Raw genomic sequence first — 26,453 nt, forward strand, 5'->3', positions numbered from 1 at the left:
GAAGTTGAGAAAGTTGTAATGATTAGATGAGATGAGATGAGATGAGATGAAAAATTTTCCCAAAACAAACGAGGCCTAAATATGCTAACTTAATACAATATCAATAATAAAAAAAAAATATGTTATTTTATTTTTTCCTAATGCTTTCGGAGCACTCTCGACTGGCAAAGACAAGCTGACAAACACCTATTTGGTCTCGATCCTCGGACAAATGTTCAGCACTGTTGTTTTGAAATTGGCGGGTTCCTTGCTTGAAGCAGAACCTTCTTTCAAACAAACCCTAGGAAGCCACACGCACACTCTATCTCTTGCATGCAAGGCTCGGATATGAGGGCTCTGAGAATCTTCTACCCCTACAAGCACCTCCTCAATCCCTCCCTCCCCAAATCCCTCTCTATTCCCCGCCATGTCCACTCCGTTATTCCTCTCGCCGCGGAACAATCCAGTACCCTATCCGATCCCGAACCCGAACCCGAACCCACCGGAACTGCCCCTCGCGTTTGGTCTACTTACAGTAACGACCGGAATGGGGGTCAGAAGAAGCCTACTGGGGTGCTCGTGGACATAGCTCGGAGTAAGAAAAAAGGGAAGGAAAAAGTTTCCTGGGTATGCGCCGATTGCGGGCACTCCGATGGGCAGTGGTGGGGCTTGTGCCGCCAGTGCAACGCCGTCGGTACGCTTAAGCGGTTTTCTGACGGGGAGTCTGAGGCTTCGGTTTCGGAGGCTGCATCGCGGTCGTGGCTCTCACAGCAAACCGGAGACGTGCGGCCGTTGCGGTTGACGGATGTGAACAGAGGGATTAATCAGCTGAAATGGCGAATTCCGCTGTAAGCTCTATTTGGATTCTAAGAAAGTATTTAATTTCCTAACAAAAATGTGTGGTCACCTTGGTGTAAATTGAAAAATTAAAGCGAGATAGAGTTTAGTATGAGGTTTTCGTTTTAATTACTTAGAACCAGGAATCAATCACTTGTATTCGCTCTGGTTCTGTAGTCTTTTATTTTTGATAAGTCACTTGTTCTTTTGTTTTTTTATTATTATTTTTTAATGGTGGAGTGTATATTTCCTTAAAAATATATGAGTTCGTTTCTGTGATTGATACATAGGTATGGACCTTTCGGAGAAGAAGTCTCTAGGGTGCTCGGTGGTGGTCTTGTACCCGGTTTGTCTCGATTTTTCTTTATTTTTATTATTACAAATGACTTTGAGATCATTCTGCTTTGGTTCTCTCTCCTTTCTTTGTGTGAGAAGAGCTAAAAGTGGATCATTGCTTTTGTTCCCTCTACTCTATGTCATCCACCCAATATGGGACTTGGCAAGGCTTTGCAAAGTGGATACATTGAAGTCCCAGATCTAGTGTTCTATTATCCAACTTTTTTAATTTGTTTATTAAAATATTCATTTCCATTTCTAAATTTCAGTTAGCAAACTTTAGAAATACCGGGCACACCATTTCTAAAAGTGAAAAATCACGCGTGGCAATGCTTGTGATTTTGGTTTGAACACAGAAATCCATTCTTGGAGATTTGTCGTCTTGCTTTGTAGAATTACCATCTGATGGCTACTTATAAAAAAAAAACCATCTGATGGCTAATTTTGGTTTTTCCGTTAAAAAGAGCAGTTTATAGACAAGCCCACCTGTAAAAAAAATAGTTTATACGCAAGCCTGTTCCATGGTTATTTGGCGCCAACACGAAATCCTGCTTTTCTATCTTCTGGTCTGTGATAAAATATTTGTCATTGATAAAGTCTTTTAGATAACTTAGTTCTTGCTCTTTGTGAAAAAGAAATTTCAGTGCTTATTTTTGCTTTGTTTTTCTTTTTGGTTTTGAAGGTTCTTTGGTTTTAGTTGGTGGTGATCCTGGTGTTGGCAAGAGTACACTCTTGTTGCAGGTATACATTTTGTTTTAAGGATCAATTTTCATCTTAATAGCTTAGCATTGTAGTTATACTTGTGAGTATTTCTTTTCCTTCATAAATTTGCCAAGGGTACCGGATTTTTCTATACCATTGGTTTCACCTGTAGTCATCTTTTCTCATTAAAAATTCTGATTTCACTTCTTACTTTTGATTGGAAGATTGCTGCATTAATAGCTGAAGGGCATGATCTTGGTCGACCAGCACCAGTTGTGTATGTTTCTGGCGAAGAGGTCATTTTCTGCATTCTAATTCTTGTTAGGCATATTCTTGTATTTTTAATAAAGCACATGAAAGTGAAATCATATTGGTTGATAGGAATTTTTAGTGATAGCTATTCTGAAAAACTTATTTTGTTATATCTAGTTGAAATAAGGGAAGTTTCTAACTATTGCTTTAATTTTTCCTCCATTTAGTTGGGGGGAATGTGGCTTGAAATGTTCCAAAATGGAGCTTAACTTTGCTTATTCTGGAATAGTTCCCATAAGCTTTTGGTGTGTAGACTCTGTACAGAACTCTTCAGCGAGTGTAACAAAAAAGTGGAATTTGTGATTTCACCATCTTTGTGTTGCACGATATTTCACTCCCTTAGAAGTTAGTTACTTTGTTCGTTGCAAGTAACAAACTGTTGTTTCTTCCCTATGGCAGAGTGTGGAGCAAATTGGAAACAGAGCTGATCGAATGACGATTGGAGGAGATGAACTTTTCTTATATTCTGGCACCAATGTTGAGGTGAATGATTCTGGACTTGACAGTTTTAGTTATAATGTATTTTTAATGATTGCTTTGATCTCTGCTTATCATGTTACACTTACTTATATTGTGTTTATAATTAACTTATTTTTGCTCAATTTGAAAATTGTCTTGCAATATTTGTTAGTCACATGTTGACGTGCTTGGTTGTTGGCTCCTTTGTGTCTCTGGTTGTTTTTCTCTAACTTCTGTCATTGTTTGTATATTGGACCATCATAGTGTGTGTTGTGTATGTTGTGGGCATGCATGCGTGCTTCCTTACAACTCTTTACTTTTAAGTATCAAGTTCTACATATTCGGTTTCTCATTTGGTAATTAGGTGATGTGCCCTAGAAGATATGAGCATTTTGTTGCAGCAAAAGAAAAATAATTACAATGGCCAATATACACGATTATATTAGTAAATAAATGTTTAAAGAGAACACTGATGCGTGCCAGATACTTATGTTTCAAGATATGGGGATCTATATGTAGTATGTTATGCTTAGAAACTCCTAGTAGTAAATCCTTGTCAAGTGCTTTTCCAATCTAATTAATGGTGACCGAATCTGGATTTTCGTTAGATGTATGCTAAGGCTCTCACACAAGGACCCAATATTTAGTTCCCGTGGAGGAGGCTTTGGGGATATAAGGCGCCCCCAAAGTAGCTTTTATTGTGTGGACAGCCTCATTGGGGAAGATTCTCACAACTGATAACCGGAGGAAACGAAGGGTAATCATTGCAGATTGGTGTTGTATGTGTAGAGAAGGGGGCGAGTCTGTAAATAATCTTTTACTTCATTGTGAGACAGCTAGGGTATTATGGTATGAGGTGTTCAGTAGATTAAACTTGGCTTGGGTTATGCCGGAGACAGTGGTGGCTATGCTAGCCAGCTGGACAAATCTAGGAGGTGTTCAATAGATTAAAGCTGTTTGAAGATGATCCCTATATGCATTATGTGGTGTTTGTGGCAGGAGCGCAATGACCAGATGTTTGAAGAGAAGGAGAGATCACTGGAGGAGCTTAAAGTTTTATTTTTAAGAACACTGTATATGGGCCATTGCTGTTGGTTTCAATGGCATGGACCTACATGATTTTCTTCTCTATAATGCGCATACCTAGCCTAGGGGCTGCTTTTTGTATTCTCTTCTAGAATTCTGTACATGGCTTTGCCCATTCTTTGATCAATATAATTTGTTTACTTGTAAAAAAAAAAAAAAAAGATGTATGCTAAAATAATTGGTGTTTTTGCCTTCCTTCAGGATATATTGAACAAAATTCAGCCTCTCTCCCCTCGGGTTCTTATTGTTGATTCAATTCAAACAGTTTATTTGAACGGAGTGGCTGGAAGCGCTGGAGGGATCTCACAGGTTAGAATATTACTCTTATAATCTACCAGAAAGGGGAAAAAAGTCTGGTTTTAGCTCAAGATGTTTGATATTTATGATCTGCTTCTGGAAATGCTTACCATGGCACAATTTTGTTTGAATATCTTATGTGTACATGGTAATGTTTACACCTAAGGCATTTCTTCCATGCATTTAAATTCGCTTATTGGTCTTTTGTGTTGTTAACAACCCAAAAGGTTTTCTATATAAAATTGGTTTCTTTTTCTTTTTATGTGCTCATTTTTTTTTCTCAGTTTGTAAACGTATAGGCTCGCTTTGTACCAGAATAATATTTTTAATGGCCATTAAATGCACATGTTTGATGTATTTTATATGTGGGTTTCTGGACAGTATGTGTGTGCTGATACTGTTCTGATCTGTGACAGGTGAAGGAATGCACATCAGCATTGCTATGTTTTGCTAAGAAGACTAACATCCCTGTTCTTTTGGTGAGGGTACATCGTCTAAAATCTGACCATATCTGTTTATATTGTTCCTTATTTCATAACTTGATATACATTTGTTACTTATAAAAAAATGACTTACATTTGCTGAATACAAGGACTTCTTTCCATTAATGCAGTTAGATATATGTCTATAATACTAGTTCTGCTCCTTTTGGTACTCTAGAATAAGAAAATAAACTGAACTTTTGAATTCTTGGGATACATGTTATCTTTATTTTTCACAACTAGGTTGAAAGTTTAAAGCACATCAGTTCAATGTTTCTGTTAAATCCTTCAAGTTGCATTTTACCAGTTGCTGCAATCGAAGTTTCTTTTGGCTTGTATAGTGCTTTGAAAGTGGCCATTTTTTGTTGTTTTGAATGATAAGTGCTTCATAATGGACTGGAAGTTAGCAGATAATTTGTGTGGGTGCTAATGATTTAGTGTTACCATTTGAAGTGAACCCCTCTCCATTTGAGGCCAGAATAATTGTAATAAGAAGACAGCTTTAAATGTTAATATTCACATCATGTTTGTAATCATCTCCTGGTTCTTGTGTTCTTTGACTCTGTCTTGCCAGTTATCCGCTCCTATGTCCTAGCATGAATTAAAAATTATATATGCAACCCTGAATATAACCTTTTTTTTAAAAGAACACAGAGAGAGAGAGGAGTAATTTTCTCTAGTGTTCAACTTTTTTACTTGTCTTCCTGACTTTTACACAAGCATTTTAAGTGTAACTTCTTTCAGTATGATCAGTTGATAATAATTTCGATTGCGGCTGCTGGTAGGATGTATAGATCTTTCTTGAAATATCGTCTACCAATTTGTTTACATTTCAACTTCCATGATTATTGAGTTTTACTCTTATTTTTGCTCTTCTTGTTGTGCCTTTCAGATTGGACATGTGACAAAATCGGGAGAGATAGCAGGGCCTCGTGTCTTGGAGCACATCGTTGATGTTGTTTTATATATGGAAGTTGGTACCTTGTTACCTTTTCTTTTCCTGGATAGTTGGTAAAGCTGGTACTTGGTCACATTTTAGTTTGCCTTTTTATTTTCTTTTATCAGCATGTAGTCTAGGTTTGGGTCCTTTTGATCCGGCATCATTAAATTCGAAGCACACCCATACTTATCCTAGACTTCATCAAGTTAGCTTGTTGAAGATAAGATATTCCTTACATTGGCAGGCATCATGACTTTTATTTTATTGTCAGCTGAGTGGCTTTTGTCATATATTGTGAATACATGGATTGCACAATGATGCCTGAAATTGATTGCGCATATTATGGTTATGATGCCAGAAACTGACCACTGATATCTTACATAAATGTTTAGGGAGAGAGGTATTCATCACATCGTTTGCTTCGGTCTGTGAAGAACCGTTTTGGATCCACTGATGAGGTACTTCATGGGTATATGCTATTGCTTCAATCCTATTTACTATATGCATTATACATAATTATAATTTTGTTAAATTCTCTTTCTTTGAGCTCCAACTTGACACTTTTGTTGCATTGCACTCAAATATTACATGCAGAACCGTGAAGCATTAACTTTATTGTCATATTGTCCTTCTATCCTAATCTTAACCTCTGTTGGTTGGTAGTTTTGATTGTGATGATTGTTATGACATCAAAAAAACTATTTTAGGTTCAACTTTGTGTCTGAAGATATTCTTAATATTGTATTTTTACTCTTATAAAAAAAAGTAGTCGAGTCCATCTCCCATGATCCAGCATCTTCTGGTCATGAAAAAACTATTTTGAATTGGTAAATCGGTAATGAAGTTTCATTTTAAATCCTGTCCTACAGAGCTCTGTGCAATCTAAATGGATGATTATCTCTTACTTCCTGAAGTTTTTTTCCCAGAGTGTAATGTTTATATTGCTCTCTGCAATTGTGCATTTTTTGAGTCATGAAGTGTTTTAGAATAGGGCCAAAGGTTGAATATTATTGTCATTTTCCTGAATTGTATTTGCCTACAAATCGATCAGAGTTCCTTACTCATTACTAAATATAACAACTGGAAAAATGTTTTATTCTGTGCGTGCTGATGGTAGGCTTAACTCTTGCTCTCAGCTTGGAGTACTTGAAATGTCGCAGTCAGGGTTGCAAGCCGTTTTGAACCCCAGTGAGATGTTTTTAAGTGAGCAATACTCAGATTCAGACTTCTTAGCTGGACTAGCTGTTGCTGTAATTATGGATGGATCTCGAACTTTCCTTATTGAAATTCAGGTAGCTATTCTGTAGTTATTTTTTTTTTTTAATCCTTTGTTGCATTGTGCAATTGACTGCATCTTTCTGTGACATTGGAGTATTTACTTTTAGAGGGTTTTTTTTATATTAGGACTTCCTTTTTGACGAATCAGGAGAGTTTAATGATATGGATTGATAATCTTACTGGGGAACTCTTTTTATGCTTGTCTGTGGATTATTGATGCTGGAGTTATATGAAATCTACAGATTTCTTTAGTTATATGTGTCTTAGACATTTACTGCAGTGTGTTGCCTTCCAAATCCATTATTTCATGGTTGTCATAGGGAACACGTTTTACACTCCTTAGATTTAATCCTTATGCTGTCATGGCTTCAAAACTATTTAACACCGTAAATAGGTGTTACTTTATTCTAGGTATGCCTTTGGGTCGGAACAATATTATGGTGTGAAGGCCCTTTGATTTCCCTCTGAAACAGAGGTTTTGAATTTTATCAGGATTAAACCTTGGAGCAACCATATATATATATATATATATATATATTTATGTCGAGGAACCTCTCCAAAGCAGGGCCCTTCAGACCCACTCCTACGGAGTAAATTCCGGTCCCGTGCACCGCACCCTCGGAAGTTTCCCTATATGGAACTAGTTAAATCGTTGGCTTTTCTCTAGGGGGTGTGGCCCCAAAGGATTGTTTGCACCCATGAGGTATTGAACCTTGGACCTTGAAGGGAGTGATACCTCAAGACCAAGGCCTTCGCCCCTTGCGCCAATCCCTTAGGGTTAGCAACCATATTTTTAATCATGGTTAGTCACTAATCTTTGGTGTTCGTTGCATTAGCCTCATCCCGTGTGACATTAGTAGGTCCCTCTTTGTGCAAATACTAAACAAGATGGTGGTGTTTTCAGTGAAACTCTGGAAGGTCCATGAAGATTCCCAAGTTATATAGGTGAACCGTGAATGTTATGGATTTTTTTTTGTTTTTTGTAAATATTGAAGCGCTTACAAGGACATTTTGAACCATATTCATTATGAAGAGAAATTTTCTAAGCACCTTTTTACACTCTTAATTGCTTGACATCTACGCTTCATTTCTGTCTGAAAAATACTGACTTTTGAATATTTGTGTAGGCATTATGTGCATCTGGGTCGATAGATTCAAGGCAAGTTAATGGCATTCAAGCAAGCAGAGCTGACATGATCATTTCTGTAAGTAAGCTGAAGTTCTTTTAACACGTCATGCTCATGCAATCATTAGTATGTGGGTCTTTATTCTTTTTATATTCAATATTTCACCAAAATTCCCTTGAATCCTGAGTAATAATTAAGTTGAAGGTCCTTTGAGCTATAAAATCCACCTTATCGAATTTTAGTTTTCTAATGCTCAGTGTCACCCTGCTGTTCTAGTCTCACGATACCAAGCTTGGCAGGTTCTGCTTTGTTCCTGTTATCTCAATGATATGTTGAACCTGGTAGCTGCATTCAGCAATCAGATTAGTCCAACCTTTGATTTGTTTATATGATCAAATAGGCCAAAGTGGTTGTCCATGTCCTGACCCTTGGAAAACTAGGAACATAAAGTGGGATTACGATGGCCATGATAAATTTTTAAATTATACAAATTGAAGAAGAAAATTTTTATTGCTATTTTTTCAGAAATTAGAGGAAGATTTAAAATATCCTGTACTGCAAGAAGAGATACGAGAAGACCGGAACCTTCAATCCTTCTTTCTAAACTGGGGTGCCCGTTTGGCTGTTTCCATCACTTTGAATCTGAGGAACGAGATCTTTCCTCAAATCTAAGAGAACTGTTTGGCTCAAATTTCGTATAATTTGAAAATCCCCAAAAAAAAAAAGTGGTTCTTATGTTTCTTAAAATATATTTTATTGCATATTTTTCAGCAACCAGAGAGTGGGGCCCAATTTGTAATGTTATTATCTCGAGTTTGTTTATCACTACAATCGCTTTTCTTGATGGGTAGGGCTAAATGATCAAGATGACATTTTACCACTTACCAAAGGTTGCCTTGGTGGTCCATGATTGTGAACTGAGCATATTGAGTCTCTTAAATTGTAGGTTCTTAAGAAGCAAGCTGGTCTAAAGCTTCAAGAACATGTAAGTTGCTTCTTCCGTAGTACTTATGCTTTGCAATTAAGTTTTCTTCTCTGTATTTATGTGGCTAATAATTGGCTTCCGTCAATTAATTTTAAAATATTTAAAGTTCTTTCAGGATTGTGGCTTAGAAATGGAAGAGAGAGAGAGTAGTAAAATCTTCCAAATGCTCCAAGGATGTTGAAAAAAGCAAAAACCTTGATTTGTTTTAAAAGAAATTAATGTGGAACTATTTTTCTAAGTTTATGAAGTGAGATGAGGGAAACACATCATGATTTTAGTGTGCTGTCATCTTTATCACCAATAGTACACTAATGTGAGAAGGCACGGTAGCTTGTAGCAGATTTTAGTGTGCTGTCATCTTTATCACCAATAGTACACTATTTGAATCATTGATCGATTGTTAAATTTGGCACATGGTTCTAAGATGCTAGTCTCCTAGATGAGTCAGATGTAATGGATATTGGGGGTATATAGGACAAAAGAATCCATAAAGAATCTTGTCTATGGAATAACTTAAAAAGTAATTTTAAAATGGCATAAATTTAAATTCGTTGTAACAGTATCAGACTATGGATATTGTCAATTGTGATTTTTTTTTCTATATTTTATGTGTTTGTCTATAACTTAATTGTAAAAGCTGTTTTATTATAATTTTACATAATAAAACAGATGATGCAGCTAATGGTGATAATTAGTGCAAAGAAATATGTTCAAACCTGTTATGCTATCTTTAAAGAAATTTTAAGGACCTACTTGGCCCATTATTGGTCTTTTTTCTTCATCTAGTTATATATATAGATATATATTTATAAGAAGATATTTTATTGATATTGAAATTTCTTCATCCAGTTATATTACAAATGGTACTTTCAATTGCTAGATTTTATTGTCTGCTGTACCTGTGTTCATTTTACTTCTGATTCCCTAGTTCTTTTCTATTTTGGTGGGGGGTCTTTTTTGATAGGCAATCTTCTTAAATGTTGTGAGCGGGGTGAAACTGACTGAAACTGCTGGTGATCTTGCAATAGCGGCAGCAATTTGCAGCAGGCATGTGTTTTATGATCTAGTTCACCTTGTTACCTTCTTACAACTATATAACATGTTTTCAAAGCATTACCAGCTTTGAAAGGTGTGGAAATGATTTTTCTCTCTCTCTCTCTCCTTGGAGTTGACTTCACGAGTTTGTGTTGTTCCGTCTTCAGTTTTTTGGAGTTTCCCATTCCCAACAGTACTGCATTCATTGGTGAAGTTGGCCTTGGTGGTGAGCTTCGCATGGTAAGCAGATATTTCATTATCCTTTTCCAGTTATGGAAGCTTCTTTACATTCCATTAGTGGTATTGTTACTTTCAGTGCTTAACAAAGCTTTCATGCATAAATTTCCTATGCCCAACCTCTGCCATTTCCCTTTTTTTTTTCTGTTTTTTTTTTTGCTGCTGCACTACTGGAAAGTAAATTAAATAAGGCAGGGCAAGTATTATTTACTGAAGTAAGTTTGGCAAAGCCAACCCCCAGGGGTTGGCTCAAGTGGTAAAGGCCTTGGTTTTGGCAGTATACTCCCTTCAAGGTCTAAGGTTCGTATTCGTTTGGGTGCAAACAATCTCTAGTGCTCTCGGACTGGGGGATTTTCTCCTTGAATTACCCTAGGTGCACTTGTGGGAAATTCCTTGCCAAGGACCTGTGCACCCCTGGAATTAGTTGAACACTGTTTTCGGACACCCGGTACCAACAAAAAAAAAAAAGTTTGGCAAAGCCCAAGGACGTTTCTAATAGCCAATTTTAGAGCAAGGCAAAGGACCTAATTCTGACTGCAGACGTTATACCCTTGAAAAACACTACAGATTGTTGTGGTGCTTAGAATTTCGTTGAGTGATTTGAAGTTAAAGTTACAGGTTGACATCAGCATTTTTTTTTTTTTAATTTACTACGTCTTAACAGTTCTATTAACTTTTTTATTTTGACATTTTAGGTACCTAGAATGGAGAAAAGGGTAAACACAGTGGCAAAACTGGGGTATAAAATATGTATTGTTCCCCAGTCAGCTGTGGAATCATTAGGATCTCAAGGTTTTGAGGGAATGGAAGTCATAGGCTGCAGGAATCTGAAAGAGGTTATCAACAGTGTGTTCAGAACGCACTGAAATGAAGCTGTAGATCAGTTTTATTCCTTTTGTCGCATTAAATTTCGTAGATATAAATACTACAGAAGCACCAAAATGTACATACAAAGTCAGTTTGTTGTCCTTTTCTCAACCCCATTCTGTTTTTTGGGGTTTTCTTTCATATGATTTGATGTGCTCCATCAGTGATCGCCACCACCCCTTAGGTTACGATCAACATATTTTTAAAGATATAATATCTTTATTAACACCAAGGACCCCAAGATACTTTTTCAGAAGAATTCAATACCAAAAATGTTGTTGCCATGGAAATAAGAGATGAAGCATCTCTCGCCCAGTGCATGATTCAGAAATCTACAATGAAGTGGGGACACGCAGACTCGTGTAAAGCACATCTGTTAGTGCTTGAACCGCTCATATTATATATTTATCGTTTAGTGTTTTCACAACCACAGTAAAACCTTATGAATCACTACTTGGCGCAGTGATCACTCGGGTGGGAACTAGATGCTACCAAGCAGCCTAAAAAATGAAAAAAACCAAATGATACCCCGAAAAGAGCACAACACTCCAAATAAGCAGCCGCTCAAATTCGGAATGTCCAAAGCAAAATGGAATGCATGTTATTCGTAAGACTTGAGACACAACTAGTTGCCATCTTCAAGTTCCTCAATTCCACTGCTAATGTGCTCGCAATATGAAAACGTATAGCAAACAACAACGAAGCGAGATAATACAACCTAGCATCTATAGTGCCTTAAATCTTCTGAGATATCCAGTAACCCATTTCCTGGAGTAGCCTATTTCCAGAAGCATCCTGCTAGTCTGTGGTTCGCATGCGGTCAGGGAAAAAAAAATAAAGCTCTTGTCCTGCACCTTCGGTTATTTCCTATAACCATGTGCCCATTTTCTTTTGAGTCTTTTCTCAATGTATTCAAATAGTCCACCAACTCCTTCAAGATAAAAGGGCGACTCTGGAATCAACAGTCCACATCTCGGCTAGCAAGAGTCTCATAGATTGCTATGAATCCTGCATGGAAATATCTCAGATACAATAACTATGCGAAGCTGGTTCAATAAACATTTATTATTATTATTATTATTATATGACTAAGAACTATCACAAGAGAAATATTTAGTTCTCCTTTCAATGTAAACTCCTTTCACAGGAACATAAAAAAGCACATGTTATCTCCATGTACAGACATTTTCAGTATCAAATGAAAGTTTTGCATTTAGAAGATGGGTTTATGCATGACTGTCAAATCCCAGAAGTTGAGCATGGCTTGAGGAGTACCAGAATGTCATATTATCAATCGTCTTGGGTATTCCTGCCACTGCAACTTTAAGGCCACGCCTTCTAATTTCCTGCATTATACGCTGCTTATAAAATAACTAAACGATATTACCTGTTAACATTTCTAACTCATTATCGATCCACCGACATAGGAGAGGGCCTCCCCTGTGAAGCCTACGCTTGGCTTTGGAGGATGCTCTCTACAAGGTCAAGACAACAGCATTAGCCTCATCCAAAATCATTAAAACTTTTTATTTTCTTAGTCGGCTCAATTTCTTCCTGCTATTCTTTACCTGCACTGACGAACAATCTCTACTAGAATGCTGGAGACTGCCAACGAGAGTCAGAAAGTAGTCAAAGGTCTGGTTGCATTTAGGTAGTGAAGTGAGCTCAGATATTATGTAAATAATAATAATAAAATAATGATAAAATATTAAATAATAATAAATAATAATGAAAAGTAATAATAAAATAATAAATAATAGTAGAGTATTTCACTATCCAAACTAACCCAACTAGATGGCATAAGACTCCGTCCCTAAATGGGAGAATCATGTTCGAACTCCCACCTTGTATAAATAATAATAATAATAATAATAAAAATAAAAATAAAAATAAAAAAGAGGATGCTCCTACTATGCCGCCTAGTTTGACCGCTGGGTGCGTCTCTAGTGTAAATTATATTTTTTTTCTTTTTTTTTTTAAAAGTATTTTTTAAACATCTTTAAACATTAAAAAATACCAATACAAGACAATAATAGTCACTTTCTTAAATATTAAGCAAAAAGAAAAGAAAATAAAATATATGAGTGAACAAAATAAGGAGACAAAATCATGATGCATAGTATTAATCTATCATTTTCTAAAAAAAAATTATTGAGAAAGTAGTATAAAGGAAGAGAGAGAAGCACCCAGAGAAGATATGTGTTCTAATATATCGGGCTTGGATAATCTTGGTGGGCCTGTAGAAGACTGGGCTCGATAAATTTATGCCCAACAGGAATAATGGACTTGCAAAAGGAATATTTATAATAAAATGATATGTTGTTCCTGTACATATGGCCCAAAAAAAATCAAAATGAAGAAAATATATTCATTTCTTCATGAAACTAATACCCTTAATTATGGTCAAAACAATGCTGACGTGGCCAAATCACGTTGAAAGCCAAAATACACCGCAGCCATGCTAGCCGCAGCGGATCCAACTCCCCGAAAACCAAACACAAGCCCGTTCTCTTCTATAGAAAACCGTTCCTTCTCTCTACTCGCCACCCGAACTTTTCAGAAACCATAAAAAACCCTCAGAAAGTCCCTGACGTTGCCTGCGATCCTCATAGGACTTAAGTGTAATCTACATCGTCATGTACCGGGCCGCGGCTTCACGTCTTAGGTCTCTCAAGGTCAGTGCCGCCATCAAACTCTGTCCCTTTCAAAACCCTAACTTTCCGTTTGTTTCTCTGAAAATGCTTGAGAAAAAATTCGTTAAAAAGATTCTGAATCTTCATTACCTGAAAGTAAACTATTGCATCTCGAAGTGAAAAGGCCGAGAAGCTATATTTTCTCCTCGAAAACTTTGACTTGTTCTCGGTTAGATCTGACTTTGGTATTATAGTATATTCACGTTATTACTGGTTTTGTGATGAGTGGATTTGATTTTTGTTTTATATTTTATATTTTATCTTTGTTTCTTAAGAGTTTGTGTCGGATGGAGAGCTTAATAAGCGATTAAGTTTTGTTTAGTTTAGTCTATAAACGTATAGGATTGGATTACCATTGCGGGATTAAGAGTATAAATCTGTCGCAATGTTCTTTCCTATCTGCTTGGTTGCTGGGAGAAGAAAGGAATACAAAGAAAATCAGGTCATGGGCCTTACTTTACATGTATATTTTACGTTTGGAGGATTTTTCTAAGCGACACCAAATTCAGCCTTAGGTTCAAATTTTAAATAAGCTTGATTTCTTTTGTCTTTTTTTTTTTCATATTGGTTTTTGGGCCTTAAAATGTGGGGGGCTTTTCTGTGGAAAAAACTTAACAGTTATTACTGGATTCTGATGGTGGCTTATTTGATAGTGACCCTTCCTTTTCATTTTGTATCCAATTAAGTTTTTTTTTTTCAAGTATTAAAATATGAAAGTTGCTAAAGAAAATTCGTTGCTACTGGGCCTTTCTACATTGATGTTTTACAAACTGGCAATTCGCCATGCTGTATAACAAAACCGCTTGAGTAGGGTTATGCAGGCACTTTTGGGACCACTAGGTTTGCGACTTCAAGTGCAGTTGCTGAAAAGCAATCTTCAGGGGGTCTTTTTAGCTTTCTCGCGGGGGGAAGGTCTGGAACTCTACCTTCCCTGGATATCCCATTTGCAGGCGTGACCCTCCCTCCTCCACTACCTGATTATGTCGAACCGAGTAAAACTAAGATTACAACTCTCCCTAATGGTGTCAAAATAGCTTCAGAAACAACGCTGGTATGGAAGAAGTGTTGCATCTTTTGTATTCTTTGATTTATTTAACTCCATTCTCATTTTAAGTTTCAGTCCTATTATGTTGTTTATAATCCTGATTAACCCCTGGCTGGTTGGTCTTAATCAGAATCCTGCAGCATCCATAGGGTTGTACCTTGACTGTGGTTCTATTTATGAGACACCAGAGTCATTTGGGGCTTCACACTTGCTAGAACGAATGGCCTTCAAGAGCACAACAAACAGAAGCCACTTAAGCGTTGTGAGGGAAGTGGAAGCAATCGGCGGTAACATAGGAGCCTCAGCTTCTCGGGAGCAAATGGGGTACACTGCTGATGCTATAAAAACGTATCTTCCACAAATGGTAGAGTTGCTTGTTGACTCTGTGAGGAACCCAGCCTTCCTGGATTGGGAAGTCATTGAAGAGGTAAGAATTTTTATTTCCTCATTATAGATACTCAAAATACAGAACCCCCAATTTACACCAACCCTTGTGGCTTATCGGTACTTCTCCTCAAATCTGGAGAGGGGAGGGAGTTGGAGGGTTGGAGAAGGGTATGGCTTTTATGTAGCCCACCATCAGCAGTTTAAAAGATGAAATAAAAAAAGGTTTTGGTGTACGTGCAGGTCGGACAATTCTTTCCCAAGTGACATATTGAACTCTGGATGTTATGTAACTGCATTTTCCATTGCATGAAACCAGTTTGGACACTTTGGGAGTTTTATTCTATTTTTCGTAGATTAGTTTCAGAACAAGTACTCTATCGTGCTCCGTTTCCTATATATTTTAAAAAAAATGAATTTATCAACCTTTTCCTCCATTGCTTTTTTCATTTTAACATATGCATGAGTTTAGAGACGTTTATTTTACCTATAAAGAAAGTTGAGAGATAAATATGTATATATGTTTGGAGTTTTCTATGCGTTGTACCCTTATTGATTTACTGTCCATCTGTCATAGCCAATCCTTTTGTCTATTCTTTGGGTGCAAATGTTCTGATCATAGTATAATGTATGTTCATATAGCTGCAAAAGCTGAAAGCAGATCTCGGAGAACTTTCTAACAATCCTCAAGGCTTACTATTAGAGGCTATTCACTCTGCCGGTTACTCTGGTGCATTGGCAAATCCTCTTTTGGCTCCTGAAGCTGCACTAAATAGATTGGATGGTACCATTTTGAAGGAATTTGTTGCTGTAAGACCAAGAAACTTTGCGGATAGTGCTTGTTAACTGTTAATTCTTCGTCATTGAAATGGTGTTTGATGCTGGTATTTGATTCTGTGTGCTTCTGTTTAATAAATGGTGTTTGATTCTGGTATTTCAGGAGAATTATACAGCTCCTCGGATGGTTCTTGCAGCATCTGGGGTTGAACACGAGGAGTTTCTGTCCATTGCAGAACCACTCCTCTCTGACTTACCAAGCACTCACCGTTTTGAAGAACCAAGATCTGTATATGTTGGAGGGGATTATCGTCGTCAAGCTGATATAGGGGTGTGTATCACTCATCATCCTTGGCCATTTTCTTTAGTTTCACCATCCCAGGCCACCTGTTTGTTTTCTGTATTTTCTTTATGGATTGACTGCCCGAGTGAGAAACGTTATTCTGTTAGTCATATTGTTACTTATCCATTGACCCCCCTTGAGAACAGAACACGCACATTGCTCTAGCTTTTGAAGTTCCTGGTGGCTGGCGTAAAGAGAAAGAAGCTGTTCTTGTGACTGTTCTTCAGGTGCTAGATTTTAACATTGACATTTGAATGAGATTTTATGGTTGCGATTATATATTCACCACATAACAATTTATGTCATAACTAGTTCCCCCTCTCCCCCACCTTCCTGTTGGGGCACTGCATGGGCGGGGAATAAAAAATCCGGGCTTAAATGGCTGTGAATTAATCAGTATGAGTGCTGCAGATGCTTATGGGAGGAGGTGGTTCATTCTCTGCTGGGGGCCCTGGAAAAGGGATGCACTCACGACTATGTAAGTTTTAACCCAGGTCTTCTGAGTCAATTTAGCTTGAATATATTTTGCTTTTATTCTGGTTTTGCTTTATTGTCCTTTATGCTTAGACTGTCCTTCTATTGGTTCATTTCTTGTTGAATTTCACTTGCTTTTTATGTATATACAATATTAGATTTTTCTAACATTTAGAATTTGTCTGTGTTTGAACCCAGATCTCAATGTCTTGAATGAGTACCAGCAGATCCAATCATTTTCTGCATTCAACAGTATCTTCAATCAAACAGGATTGTTTGGAATTTATGCTAGCACTGTAAGGCACAGACTATCTAAACTTGCCATCATTTTAATCAAAACGTTTATTGCATATACACAATCACTGTAGTGTGAATGTGGGTGTGGTTTTGTACGTATGTGTTTATTTCCAAATATCCAATGTTCCTAATTGACGATAAATTAAACTTACCTAATTTTTTTTCCGTATAAATTAAACTTGCCTAATTGAGTTGGCTAGGATGGTCATTTTATTGTTTATCTTAATTTAAGGTCGCACAATCTCTGTAGTGTGAATGTGGGTGTGGTTCTGTACGTATACGTTTATTTCAAATATCCAATGATCCTGATCGACACTAAATTAAACTTACCTAATTGAGTTGGCTAGGATGGTCATTTGATTTTTTATATCTTAATATAAGGTCCTTCAATGGTGTTGGTGTGATTCTATTTGATGATGTTGGAAATTATGTTCGTCTGCTGTTTGCCCATTGTTTTCTTTTAACTAGAATTTGAGGGGTGACGAGGAAAAATCTGACGGATACGAGCTGGTTTTTCACATATTTTTTTCTAGAACATAGCCTTGTGTGTATGCCACACATATAAATTCTTCTTATAGATGGATTATTTACAAGACTTTTTTTTTTTTTTTTTGACTGGATATTGTATTTTGATGTATTGATACATGTTATTAATTTGCTGTATCTTCAGATATTGCATTTTTCTTAGACCATAATTGGGGTTCAGTTCTAGTTCTAGATTTGCTGACATTATTTAATGAATTTGTGATGATTAGTTCTGTAAACAATTTCTTATTGCCACCATTTAATTCTCTACTAAACTTGAGGATGTTCAATTTGTGGACTCAGGGCCCTGACTTTGCATCAAAAGCAGTTGATATAGCAGCTGGAGAATTAATCTCAATTGCAACACCAGGGCAAGGTTTGCTTTTCATCCCTCTCATTCTGTGCTTTCTTAGTGAGGTTTTTGTTATTTAAATCCTCTCCATTGTGTTTGCATTTTTTTTATTCTTCTATACCTGTGTGGCAGTTAGCGAGGTGCAGCTTAAGCGTGCCAAAGAGTCCACAAAATCTGCAGTCCTGATGAATCTGGAATCTAGAGTATGAAGATCCCGCCACCCCCTCTTTCTCACACATATACAATTTACCCTGTTTGTGTTTTGTGCCATGTCTTGGCATTCTGTTCCCCTGTGCCTAGGGGGTTATATTGATAGCAGAACATCATTCTTGCGGTTTTCTATTTTATTAGCTTTTTTTTTAATGGATTTGTTGTTTGGTGCTTCTTAATCTGTTATGGGCTTATAATTGCTGTATATTGCAGATGATTGTATCAGAGGATATAGGGAGGCAGATCTTGACTTATGGAAAGAGGTATGCCATGAGTAGTTGGATTCTTTTTCTTTTCCTCTATGCATTTGTGCACAAACTTTTTCCTTGTGCAATTTCTTTGCTTCTGTTTTGCTCACATTATAGGGAGGCAATGGCTATGTGAGATTTAAGGAAAACTCATAACCTAGCTGTAGCATCATATAACTTTTTTATTACATGAGATATTTTTGCGGCAGCATGAGAACTAATGAAGAAATGGAAGATTCTTGTGTGACTATTTCCATATAAAATATTACTATATTTCTTGCGATATTCTCAACAATGGTGGTAATTGTTTCCTATGGGCAAAATACAACCATTCTCTGTACTTCATTAATCTTGCCATCTCAAAATGATTGTAGAATTAGTTGTTATGACATGTTTAAACCTTGCAGGTTGCCTGTCGAGCATTTCTTGAAAGCTGTAGATGAAATCACTTTGAAGGATATTACTACCATCTCACAAAAGATAATTTCTTCACCTCTAACAATGGCATCATATGGGGATGGTAATTTTCTATTCTTCAAATAATATCTGATCTTTTTCTTTACCTTTTAGCATTGTTAATAAATAAAGTTTCCTTCTTTTGTGCAGTTCTCAATGTCCCCAGCTACGAATCAGTTAGCAGCAAGTTTCATGCGAAATGAGAGTTCTCTTCGTTTCAAGCATTTTTTAAATAAAATTTTGAAGAAGTGATTTTTGGTGAATATGACAGTTCAGCTGTTCAACAAGTGAATGTTTTTTCACCTAGTTTTTGTCTTTCATGACAATACCAAAATGTCGTACCATTTTTTTTTGGTTCATGCTTAGAAGAATGCAAACAACCACAATTAATTATGTGGAAAAGAGCAAGAGATCAAACCATTAGGGAAAATGGTTTTGTAATTTTGAAGGTTTTGATGTTTCAGACAGTCCTCTATTGGGCTTGGCTTTTAATTCAGCCACAGATCCTCAAGTTGTGGTAACCAGACAAGGTTGTGAAGGGTTTTGTCCATGTGCCATGTGTAACAGGTCGAAGTAAGATACAATCGGCCACTATTTTAGCTTGAGCGAGGTTAAAATATTATATACCTCACTCTCACAGCGTTATTATTGACAGTTTGTGTTGTCATTTCTTCGAGTAAGATCTTCCTATTTTGGGAGAGAGAAACACATCATGTAAACATGAGTATCATATTCTATCTTATTGTAGATGATAATACCACATCAGTACAGTGTGAAAGACGTGGAATGGGAGTGTGGGGGATAAAGTATCACACTCCATGATCCATACCTCACTTTCTCCTGCTGTTGCCTCCATGATCCATCCCTCCAGGTGTGTCTCTGAATCCCCCACCTCTTTTTGGCCAGTCCCAACCTCTCCTCTTTCTTGTCTTTAAGCCCAAAATTACACTCATAATTTGTCAAGTATTCATTCCAATATGAGTAGAGATCATAAAATATATATAGTACCAATTTCGGTACAGGAAATTTCTGGCCTTGACCTCTACCTATAGAGGTGAGTTTCCGTGATTTATTGCCCGAGATTAAATTTAAAACATGCAACCATGAAAGTCTCCATGTCAGCATCTGCAATCCAATATTTTGTGCTTTGATTATATGGAATTTCCTCGTGGAATTGCATCCTTCTCTCAAATATCGTTAACTTAGAAGGACAATTCAGACAGCCTGACCTTTTTTTGTTCTAAGTTCTAACATGTGGAGCATATTAACAAAAGAGAAATGCGAGTTTGGACGGAAGTATACTCGTAAATTGAGGTAATATGTTGGATTGTAAAATTATTTTTATTATAAAATAGATCTACCATATTATATAAAGATAAGTTAATTTGTAAATTTATATTTATAAGATATCTTTATAGGTATAGCTGTTCTCATTAATAAACAAAGATATAATAAAAGAGTCATGATAGATGATATTGGCTGCAACTCCAAGAGCGTGTTCTTGCAGTTGCCTACTAATTAAAACGAACGCTGACATTATTACGTTTCTGCTTTTATATATGTATATGCTTCTCGTTTATTATTGTTGTAAAAAATATATATTGCAGATTTCCATTCAATTTCTTATCCATTAAATGTTAAAATTGAGGATTATGTTGAATATTTTGATTTGAATAAACTGGAAATCACATCATATTCTTGTTCATATGGATTGGATAGATTTAGGAGATCAAATAAAACCGACCATAAAGAGAAATAATTACAAATTTCTTTATAATTTGTCTTTGATTGGCAGTAGATTATGATCTCGGGGACTCTGATATTGAGTCTTGTTTCTTTTTTATTGTAATTATTATTATTATTTTTTAACTCATCTTCAAATAATTTATTGAACAAAAAAGCCCTAAAAAGTATAAACCAATCGAATACAGCACTGAAAACAGTTCTCTTTTGCCCAAAATTTGGGCCCCGTCTGTCCTCTAACGAAGAACAAAAGAGGAATGGCCATACGGTATACCAATGTGGCGAATGCAATTTACAGAGCTTGGCATGTGATCGAACTTATTACAACCACCTGCATCCTTTAGTAGTGTATAAAAAGTTAGAAGACGAAAAACAGAGTATTCATAAAATCGAGAAGGAAATTTGCAGAAGTCGACTGCTTTGACTGATGAATGTGATCATGACCAGAAGATCAGTGGATATCTATAACTGATTTTGTGAGATTGATTTGATGCGTAGCAGAATTATTTTTTGGGACTGATAGCATTAGCTCCTTCAATTCTTTTAAGAGCGGTAAATAGGCGTTTTCATTTTTTTTTTTGAATTTATATTTTTTAAAAAAAAAATCAATATACTCATAATCACTTTCTTAATTATTAAATAAAAAAATTTTAAAAAATAAAATATAGGAGATATCAAAATAAAAAATAAATTAAATGGATTAAGTAATATATATTTTTTTTAATGGCGATGAAAGTTGAGGCAATGGATTCCAAAATTTTCACACAAAAAAACCCTCAAATATGCTGGCCGATTGCATTGGTTATTGACTATTAGATATTTCAACCTGTGAATGCTACCATTCAACGTATGACATCCAGCCATGCAGGAAATGGGTTTCGATCATGTGATCCCTTGAGGCTCTTGTTTCCATCTCTTTTTTTTATAAACTACCACATGTTTCGTCGATATTATTTTAAATTACCACATGTTTGGAGTGTTTAGTTTAATGGAGGAAATGGGAATTAAGTGTATAGTTTGGAGACTTGTGTTTAACTTCTCCATCTAATTTATATATATATATATATTAAATTACCACATGTTTCGTCGATATTATTTATATATCGAAAAAACTAATATAGATGCACTTTATGCCCACTAGATCATGATCTGTCTCAAGTGCATCTTTTACGTGTGTCAGCATGCAACAGCTACCTACTGTATAAACTAAGTGCTTATTCTGTATCTATTTCTTTTTCTTTACGCATGTTTCCTCCAAACCACGGTTTCTTAGGAAAACACTAGAAAATTCATGAGGTTGTTATTGAATGCTTTTGTCAAATTCCCATCATCCTACTTCTAGTACTACTCATGTGAGATCAGTGAGTTTGTGATGGGTTTTCGATTCTACAATAATGGAATTAACAGGTGTCTCTGAGAATTATTTGTAGCCCCAGACAATGCAGAATAACGATAACAGTCTTTACAGATACGGCCGAAACATTGCATCTGGCCAAAAAAAAATTAGTAAATTTTAATTAAAAAGGAAAAATTATTTGAGTGTCTCAGATTAATCAAGAACAATTGTTCGGCTTAGGTAAAATTCCAGACAATATTGAGATCAGGCACAGAAGGTGCCATATACTTTAATGAACAGTAATTCCACCGTCCACCACTTGATTGCACGGTTCCTTAGAAGAATGGGGGGAAATGACATGAAAGAGTCCAAACTATACACTAATTAATTCCCTTTTGGAGAATATAATAAGAAGGACCAAAGTTTCAACTTCAATCTCAGTAGATTCATGGCACATTCCATGGCCATATATAATATTGGACCAAAAAGGGTTCCGGGTTAAGCGTACACGATCAGTGGGTCCACCAAAACAAAGGGCACAATGGTAGTTTAAGAAGGGAAACGAGGTTTCTGATGATCAAGATCAGAGCTAGCCCTATTTAAAAGGAAGCAATCGAGCATGCTTAATAACAGTACGTAGTAAAGTTTTCGTTTATGCAGAAAAGGCAAAATGTGGCAATCACTAGTTTTCTTTCTGGCCACAATTGTAGTGGTCTCCAAAGGGTCAGAACTGGGTCTGAGCCACCAAATTCACCTTCTCCGGCCAAAATCTGGTTCCGGGGGTGACATTGTTCCTAATGTTTCATGCCTGAGTTGGCGAGTTGGGGTGGAAGCTCATAACATTATTGGCTGGTCAACGGTTCCGAAAGAGTGCGAAGGCTACGTGGGGCATTACATGCTGGGATATCAGTACAGGAAGGACTCCAAAGTGGTTGCTAACGAGGCTATGCTCTACGCTCAGAGTCTCAACCTCACTGGAGATGGCAAGGATGTTTGGATCTTTGACATAGACGAGACTACGCTCTCTAATCTGCCTTACTATGCCGAGCATGGATTTGGGTACGTACGTAGTTAAAATAATTAATTATTAATTATAATTAATAGACCGATACATAGCAATAGCATCAAATGAGATTAGACCAATAATCATAAAGCGTTAATTATATTTTTCAAACATATACCCCACGCGACCAGCTGTGAGTCTTTATCATGGGGCCAGGCACCATGATAATATAAGCTGATCATCTTAAAGTCGCTTTTTTTTTTTTTTTTTTTAATTAAGGTTGTTCAAGTATTAACATCCAGTTATGAAGCAATTTCGAGGACTCAAATCTACATATTCTAAAAATCACCATTTTCTTGATCACAAGAAGAAGAAAAAAAAAAACATGAGAAGGGACTTGATCATCGTTGCTTCTGATTTTAATTAAGCACTTTCTTTTCTTTTATTTTTTCTTGGTAGGATTAATTAAGCAGTACTTGACGTTATTCTTGTTTTTCGGTCAATGGGACGACATGAAATGTTTCATTGCCAGATACTAAAGATTAGATTGAAATTTCAGGGCGGAGCCCTATAATTCTACGCTATTCAACGCATGGATCCTGAAAGGAACACAACCGGCATTGCCGGAGTCTCTGAATCTGTACAAGAAACTGTTATCTCTTGGGATCAAGGTTGTATTCATAACAGGAAGACGAGAAAGCCAAAGAAAAGTCACGACAACCAATCTAAAGAATGTTGGATACCACACTTGGGAGAAGCTTATACTCAAGTATGCAAAAGCTAATTAATCTAGTAATTAATTAATAATAATTTGTTTTCATATATAAGTTACACGCGCGTATGTTTGGTTGCAGGGGCTCGGCATACTCCGGAAAAACCGCCGTCGTGTACAAATCAAGTGAGAGGTGGAACTTGGAGGAGAAGGGTTATAGAATCGTTGGGAACATTGGTGACCAGTGGAGCGATCTCTTGGGACATCATGTCGGCAACCGGACATTCAAGCTACCCGATCCGATGTACTACATTAGTTGATGATCATTAATTGTGTAAGAGATAAAATCAAATCAAGAGTTCGATTTGGTTATTATATTTTATCAAGAAGTCTTGCATATATGTATTCGTAATAATTATCATGACATTTATCTCTCATTTTCTATAAATTAATGAACTTATGTTCTGTCTTCAATTTATTCAGAATAACAATACAATATTGTTATTTCGTTAAATTTGGGACACGACCATGTGAGTCGAAGAAGCCCAATCGTGTCATAAAGTGAAGATGTTTGCAAGACACGATCGTGATTCTTAATACATCGTGTATCATACCGTGTTGTACTGTTTATTTGGGTTCGGAAACTCGGATTTTAAATTCAGGCCGAAATCCGGAGCGAGTTAAACTCGGATCAAAATTCAGATGAATTCGAATATTAAAAAATCCGGATTCGAGATTTAATTCGAATTATTTTATTTTATTTTAAATTTCTTGAAAAGGTTCTTAAAAAAAAAAAAAAAACCATGTAGAAATGTAAAGTTGCCCTTGCAACTCGGAAGAGTCTTGGGAGTTGGGATAAAGCAATTAAAAACACACAAAAGTCCCATCTCTATCATCTGGTTGCTGCACTGAAATGGGACTTGCAGAGCCCAAAGCCGAGTCTTCTATCATCTGCTCAAAACTCGTACACATTTAGAAATGTAATGTAAAGTTGGGTCCTTGTGAACTCGGAAGAGTCTTGCGAGTTGGGATAAAGCAATTAAAACACACAGAAGCCTCATCTCTATCATCTGCTGCTGACTGAAAAGGGACTGAAAATCATCTTCCTGTCTTTGGATCTTTGGAGTAGAGCTACGTCTCTTGAGAGATGTAGCCCGATAATCTATCGAAAAGGAAAAAAGTGTTTTTTTATTTTTTATTTATATATATTTTTAATCATTATAAATATTTAAAAATAAAATAAAAAATTCATAATATAATTAAAAAATATTTTCTTATTATTTAAATTAAAAAAAAATGCATTACACAAATGCGGAATTTAAATTCGAATCCCAAAACTTTTTTCTAGATCTTTGACAATACAAAACTCATACACATTAAAAAAAAAAAGGATAATGATATTCTTACTTCCGGTTACACCGCTCTACTACGCAAAGTTACGGGACTTTCTTTTTATTTTATTTCTTTCTCCTGCCTTGGTTCAAAAATTCTGTCAGAAGTTTCTCAAAGACGCCTCCTCCCTTTCCTTTCACTCAACAGCCCTTCTTAGAAGCTCCAATGGCATCCAATTGCCTTAATGTTTGAGCTTGTGAGTCTCCAATGGCGTCCACAATTACTCAAACTACCATGTAGCTCCAATGGCGTCCAATTGCCTTAATGTTTGAAGCTTGTGAGTCTCCAATGGCGTCCACGATTACTCAAACTACCATGTGGATCCCTTACGTACGAAATTTGAATACCAGCTTACTTAAAAAAAAAAAGGGGCATAAATTGCTCATCCATTCTGACATTACTTCTTCGTCCATTTTGAATTCTGACATTACATAAGTGAATGACTTATCATAACATTCAGTTGGGATGCTGACCAGCAAATTAATAAATTATTCAATACATAGAAAATATTGGGAGACAGAGAGAGAGAGCTCGTTCGACCTCTCTGTCTCTTGCCGGTGCCGTCGAATAGTGGCTAGCCACTACAGGAGGCAGACTTTAGAGAGAGAGAGAGGAGAGAGTTCGTGTGCGAGAGAGGTTTTGTTCCTTCGTTCTGAGCTACTGAGAGAGGTTGTGGGAGTGAAGGGGAGCGAATGCGTGTTTAAGAAACTTCTGACATAGACTTTTTGAATCAAGACAAGAGGGAGATAAATAAAATAAAAAAGAAAGCCACATGAACTTTTGTGTAGTAGGACGGTAGTAACCAGTAATAAGGGTATCATTATCCTATTAAAAAACCTTTCAACGGCTATGCAAAATTCTGCATGCATCGAGATGTCCAAGTTGTGCTTTTCATTCCAGTAAGGATAGCACCCGCCATCCTTGTTTGTCTTTGTTCTACAAAGGGGTTGCGAATTCGTTCAAATTTTAATAGAGGAAACGAACGACCTAAGTCGAGAGAATGAAGACGGGAACATATACGTGATTTCTGTGTTTATTTGAAATTTTGAACTATAATGCAGAAGGTCTGGAATTGCTTTTTATTTGCGGATTGAATGCACAAGGATAAAAAAGGGGTTGGGGTTGTTCCCTATATTCAATAGTAAACTTTTTTGAGATGCAGCAGGTGAGGTGTTGGGGTTGTTCTTAGGGATTGTGAACAGAATGTAATTGCTGCATGTAGTAAAATTAAGCGTGAGGTTTCCTCTCCAGAATATATAGAAGCAACTATAGTGCTAAGGGGTTTACAGATTTGTGTTCAATGGGGTATTCTAAACATGATGGTGGAAACTGATTGTCTTGTTCTTGCGAACATATTGAATTCCTCTACTGATATTTTATAAGATTTTGCCTTCATCATTGAGGGTATTGGAAATTTAATGCAGGGCTTTCAAGAGGTGCAATTTTTGTATGTTAGTAGACAAGGAAATAGTGTGGCTCATCTATTGGAGAGAAATGCTTGTAA

General features: G+C 36.5%; 3 protein-coding genes across 4 annotated transcripts; all 3 read left to right on the plus strand.

Annotated features, from left to right (window-relative positions):
* Positions 1-125: 125 nt before the first annotated feature.
* LOC108983790 (DNA repair protein RadA) lies at positions 126-11,239 on the plus strand. Of its 2 annotated transcripts, none has more exons than XM_035691946.1 (15): positions 126-827; positions 1,107-1,162; positions 1,835-1,893; positions 2,079-2,150; positions 2,566-2,649; positions 3,913-4,020; positions 4,425-4,493; positions 5,383-5,463; positions 5,823-5,888; positions 6,567-6,722; positions 7,836-7,913; positions 8,782-8,820; positions 9,785-9,867; positions 10,023-10,095; positions 10,788-11,239. In XM_035691946.1, the coding sequence occupies exons 1-15, from the start codon at positions 313-315 to the stop codon at positions 10,956-10,958; spliced, it is 1,710 nt and encodes a 569-aa protein (XP_035547839.1). In that variant the 5' UTR covers positions 126-312; the 3' UTR covers positions 10,959-11,239. The 2 variants fall into 2 exon arrangements, with proteins under 2 accessions (XP_035547839.1, XP_018811099.2); XM_018955554.2 differs by having other exon boundaries at positions 4,425-4,487.
* Positions 11,240-13,431: 2,192 nt separating this feature from the next.
* Positions 13,432-19,518, plus strand: LOC108983784 (mitochondrial-processing peptidase subunit alpha-like). The gene is made up of 13 exons (XM_018955544.2): positions 13,432-13,634; positions 14,464-14,703; positions 14,828-15,124; positions 15,724-15,891; positions 16,022-16,189; positions 16,348-16,428; positions 16,613-16,679; positions 16,874-16,971; positions 17,801-17,873; positions 17,982-18,052; positions 18,273-18,322; positions 18,715-18,827; positions 18,914-19,518. The coding sequence occupies exons 1-13, from the start codon at positions 13,596-13,598 to the stop codon at positions 18,964-18,966; spliced, it is 1,518 nt and encodes a 505-aa protein (XP_018811089.1). The 5' UTR covers positions 13,432-13,595; the 3' UTR covers positions 18,967-19,518.
* A 2,947-nt stretch (positions 19,519-22,465) lies between these two features.
* Positions 22,466-24,033, plus strand: LOC108998228 (stem 28 kDa glycoprotein-like). Its single transcript, XM_035692568.1, has 3 exons — positions 22,466-22,901; positions 23,405-23,614; positions 23,700-24,033. Exons 1-3 carry the CDS (start codon positions 22,513-22,515, stop codon positions 23,875-23,877), a joined length of 777 nt encoding a protein of 258 aa, XP_035548461.1. The 5' UTR covers positions 22,466-22,512; the 3' UTR covers positions 23,878-24,033.
* Positions 24,034-26,453: the final 2,420 nt, after the last annotated feature.

Source organism: Juglans regia, chromosome 7 (assembly GCF_001411555.2).
Source record: "Juglans regia cultivar Chandler chromosome 7, Walnut 2.0, whole genome shotgun sequence".
Taxonomy (NCBI): domain Eukaryota; kingdom Viridiplantae; phylum Streptophyta; class Magnoliopsida; order Fagales; family Juglandaceae; genus Juglans; species Juglans regia.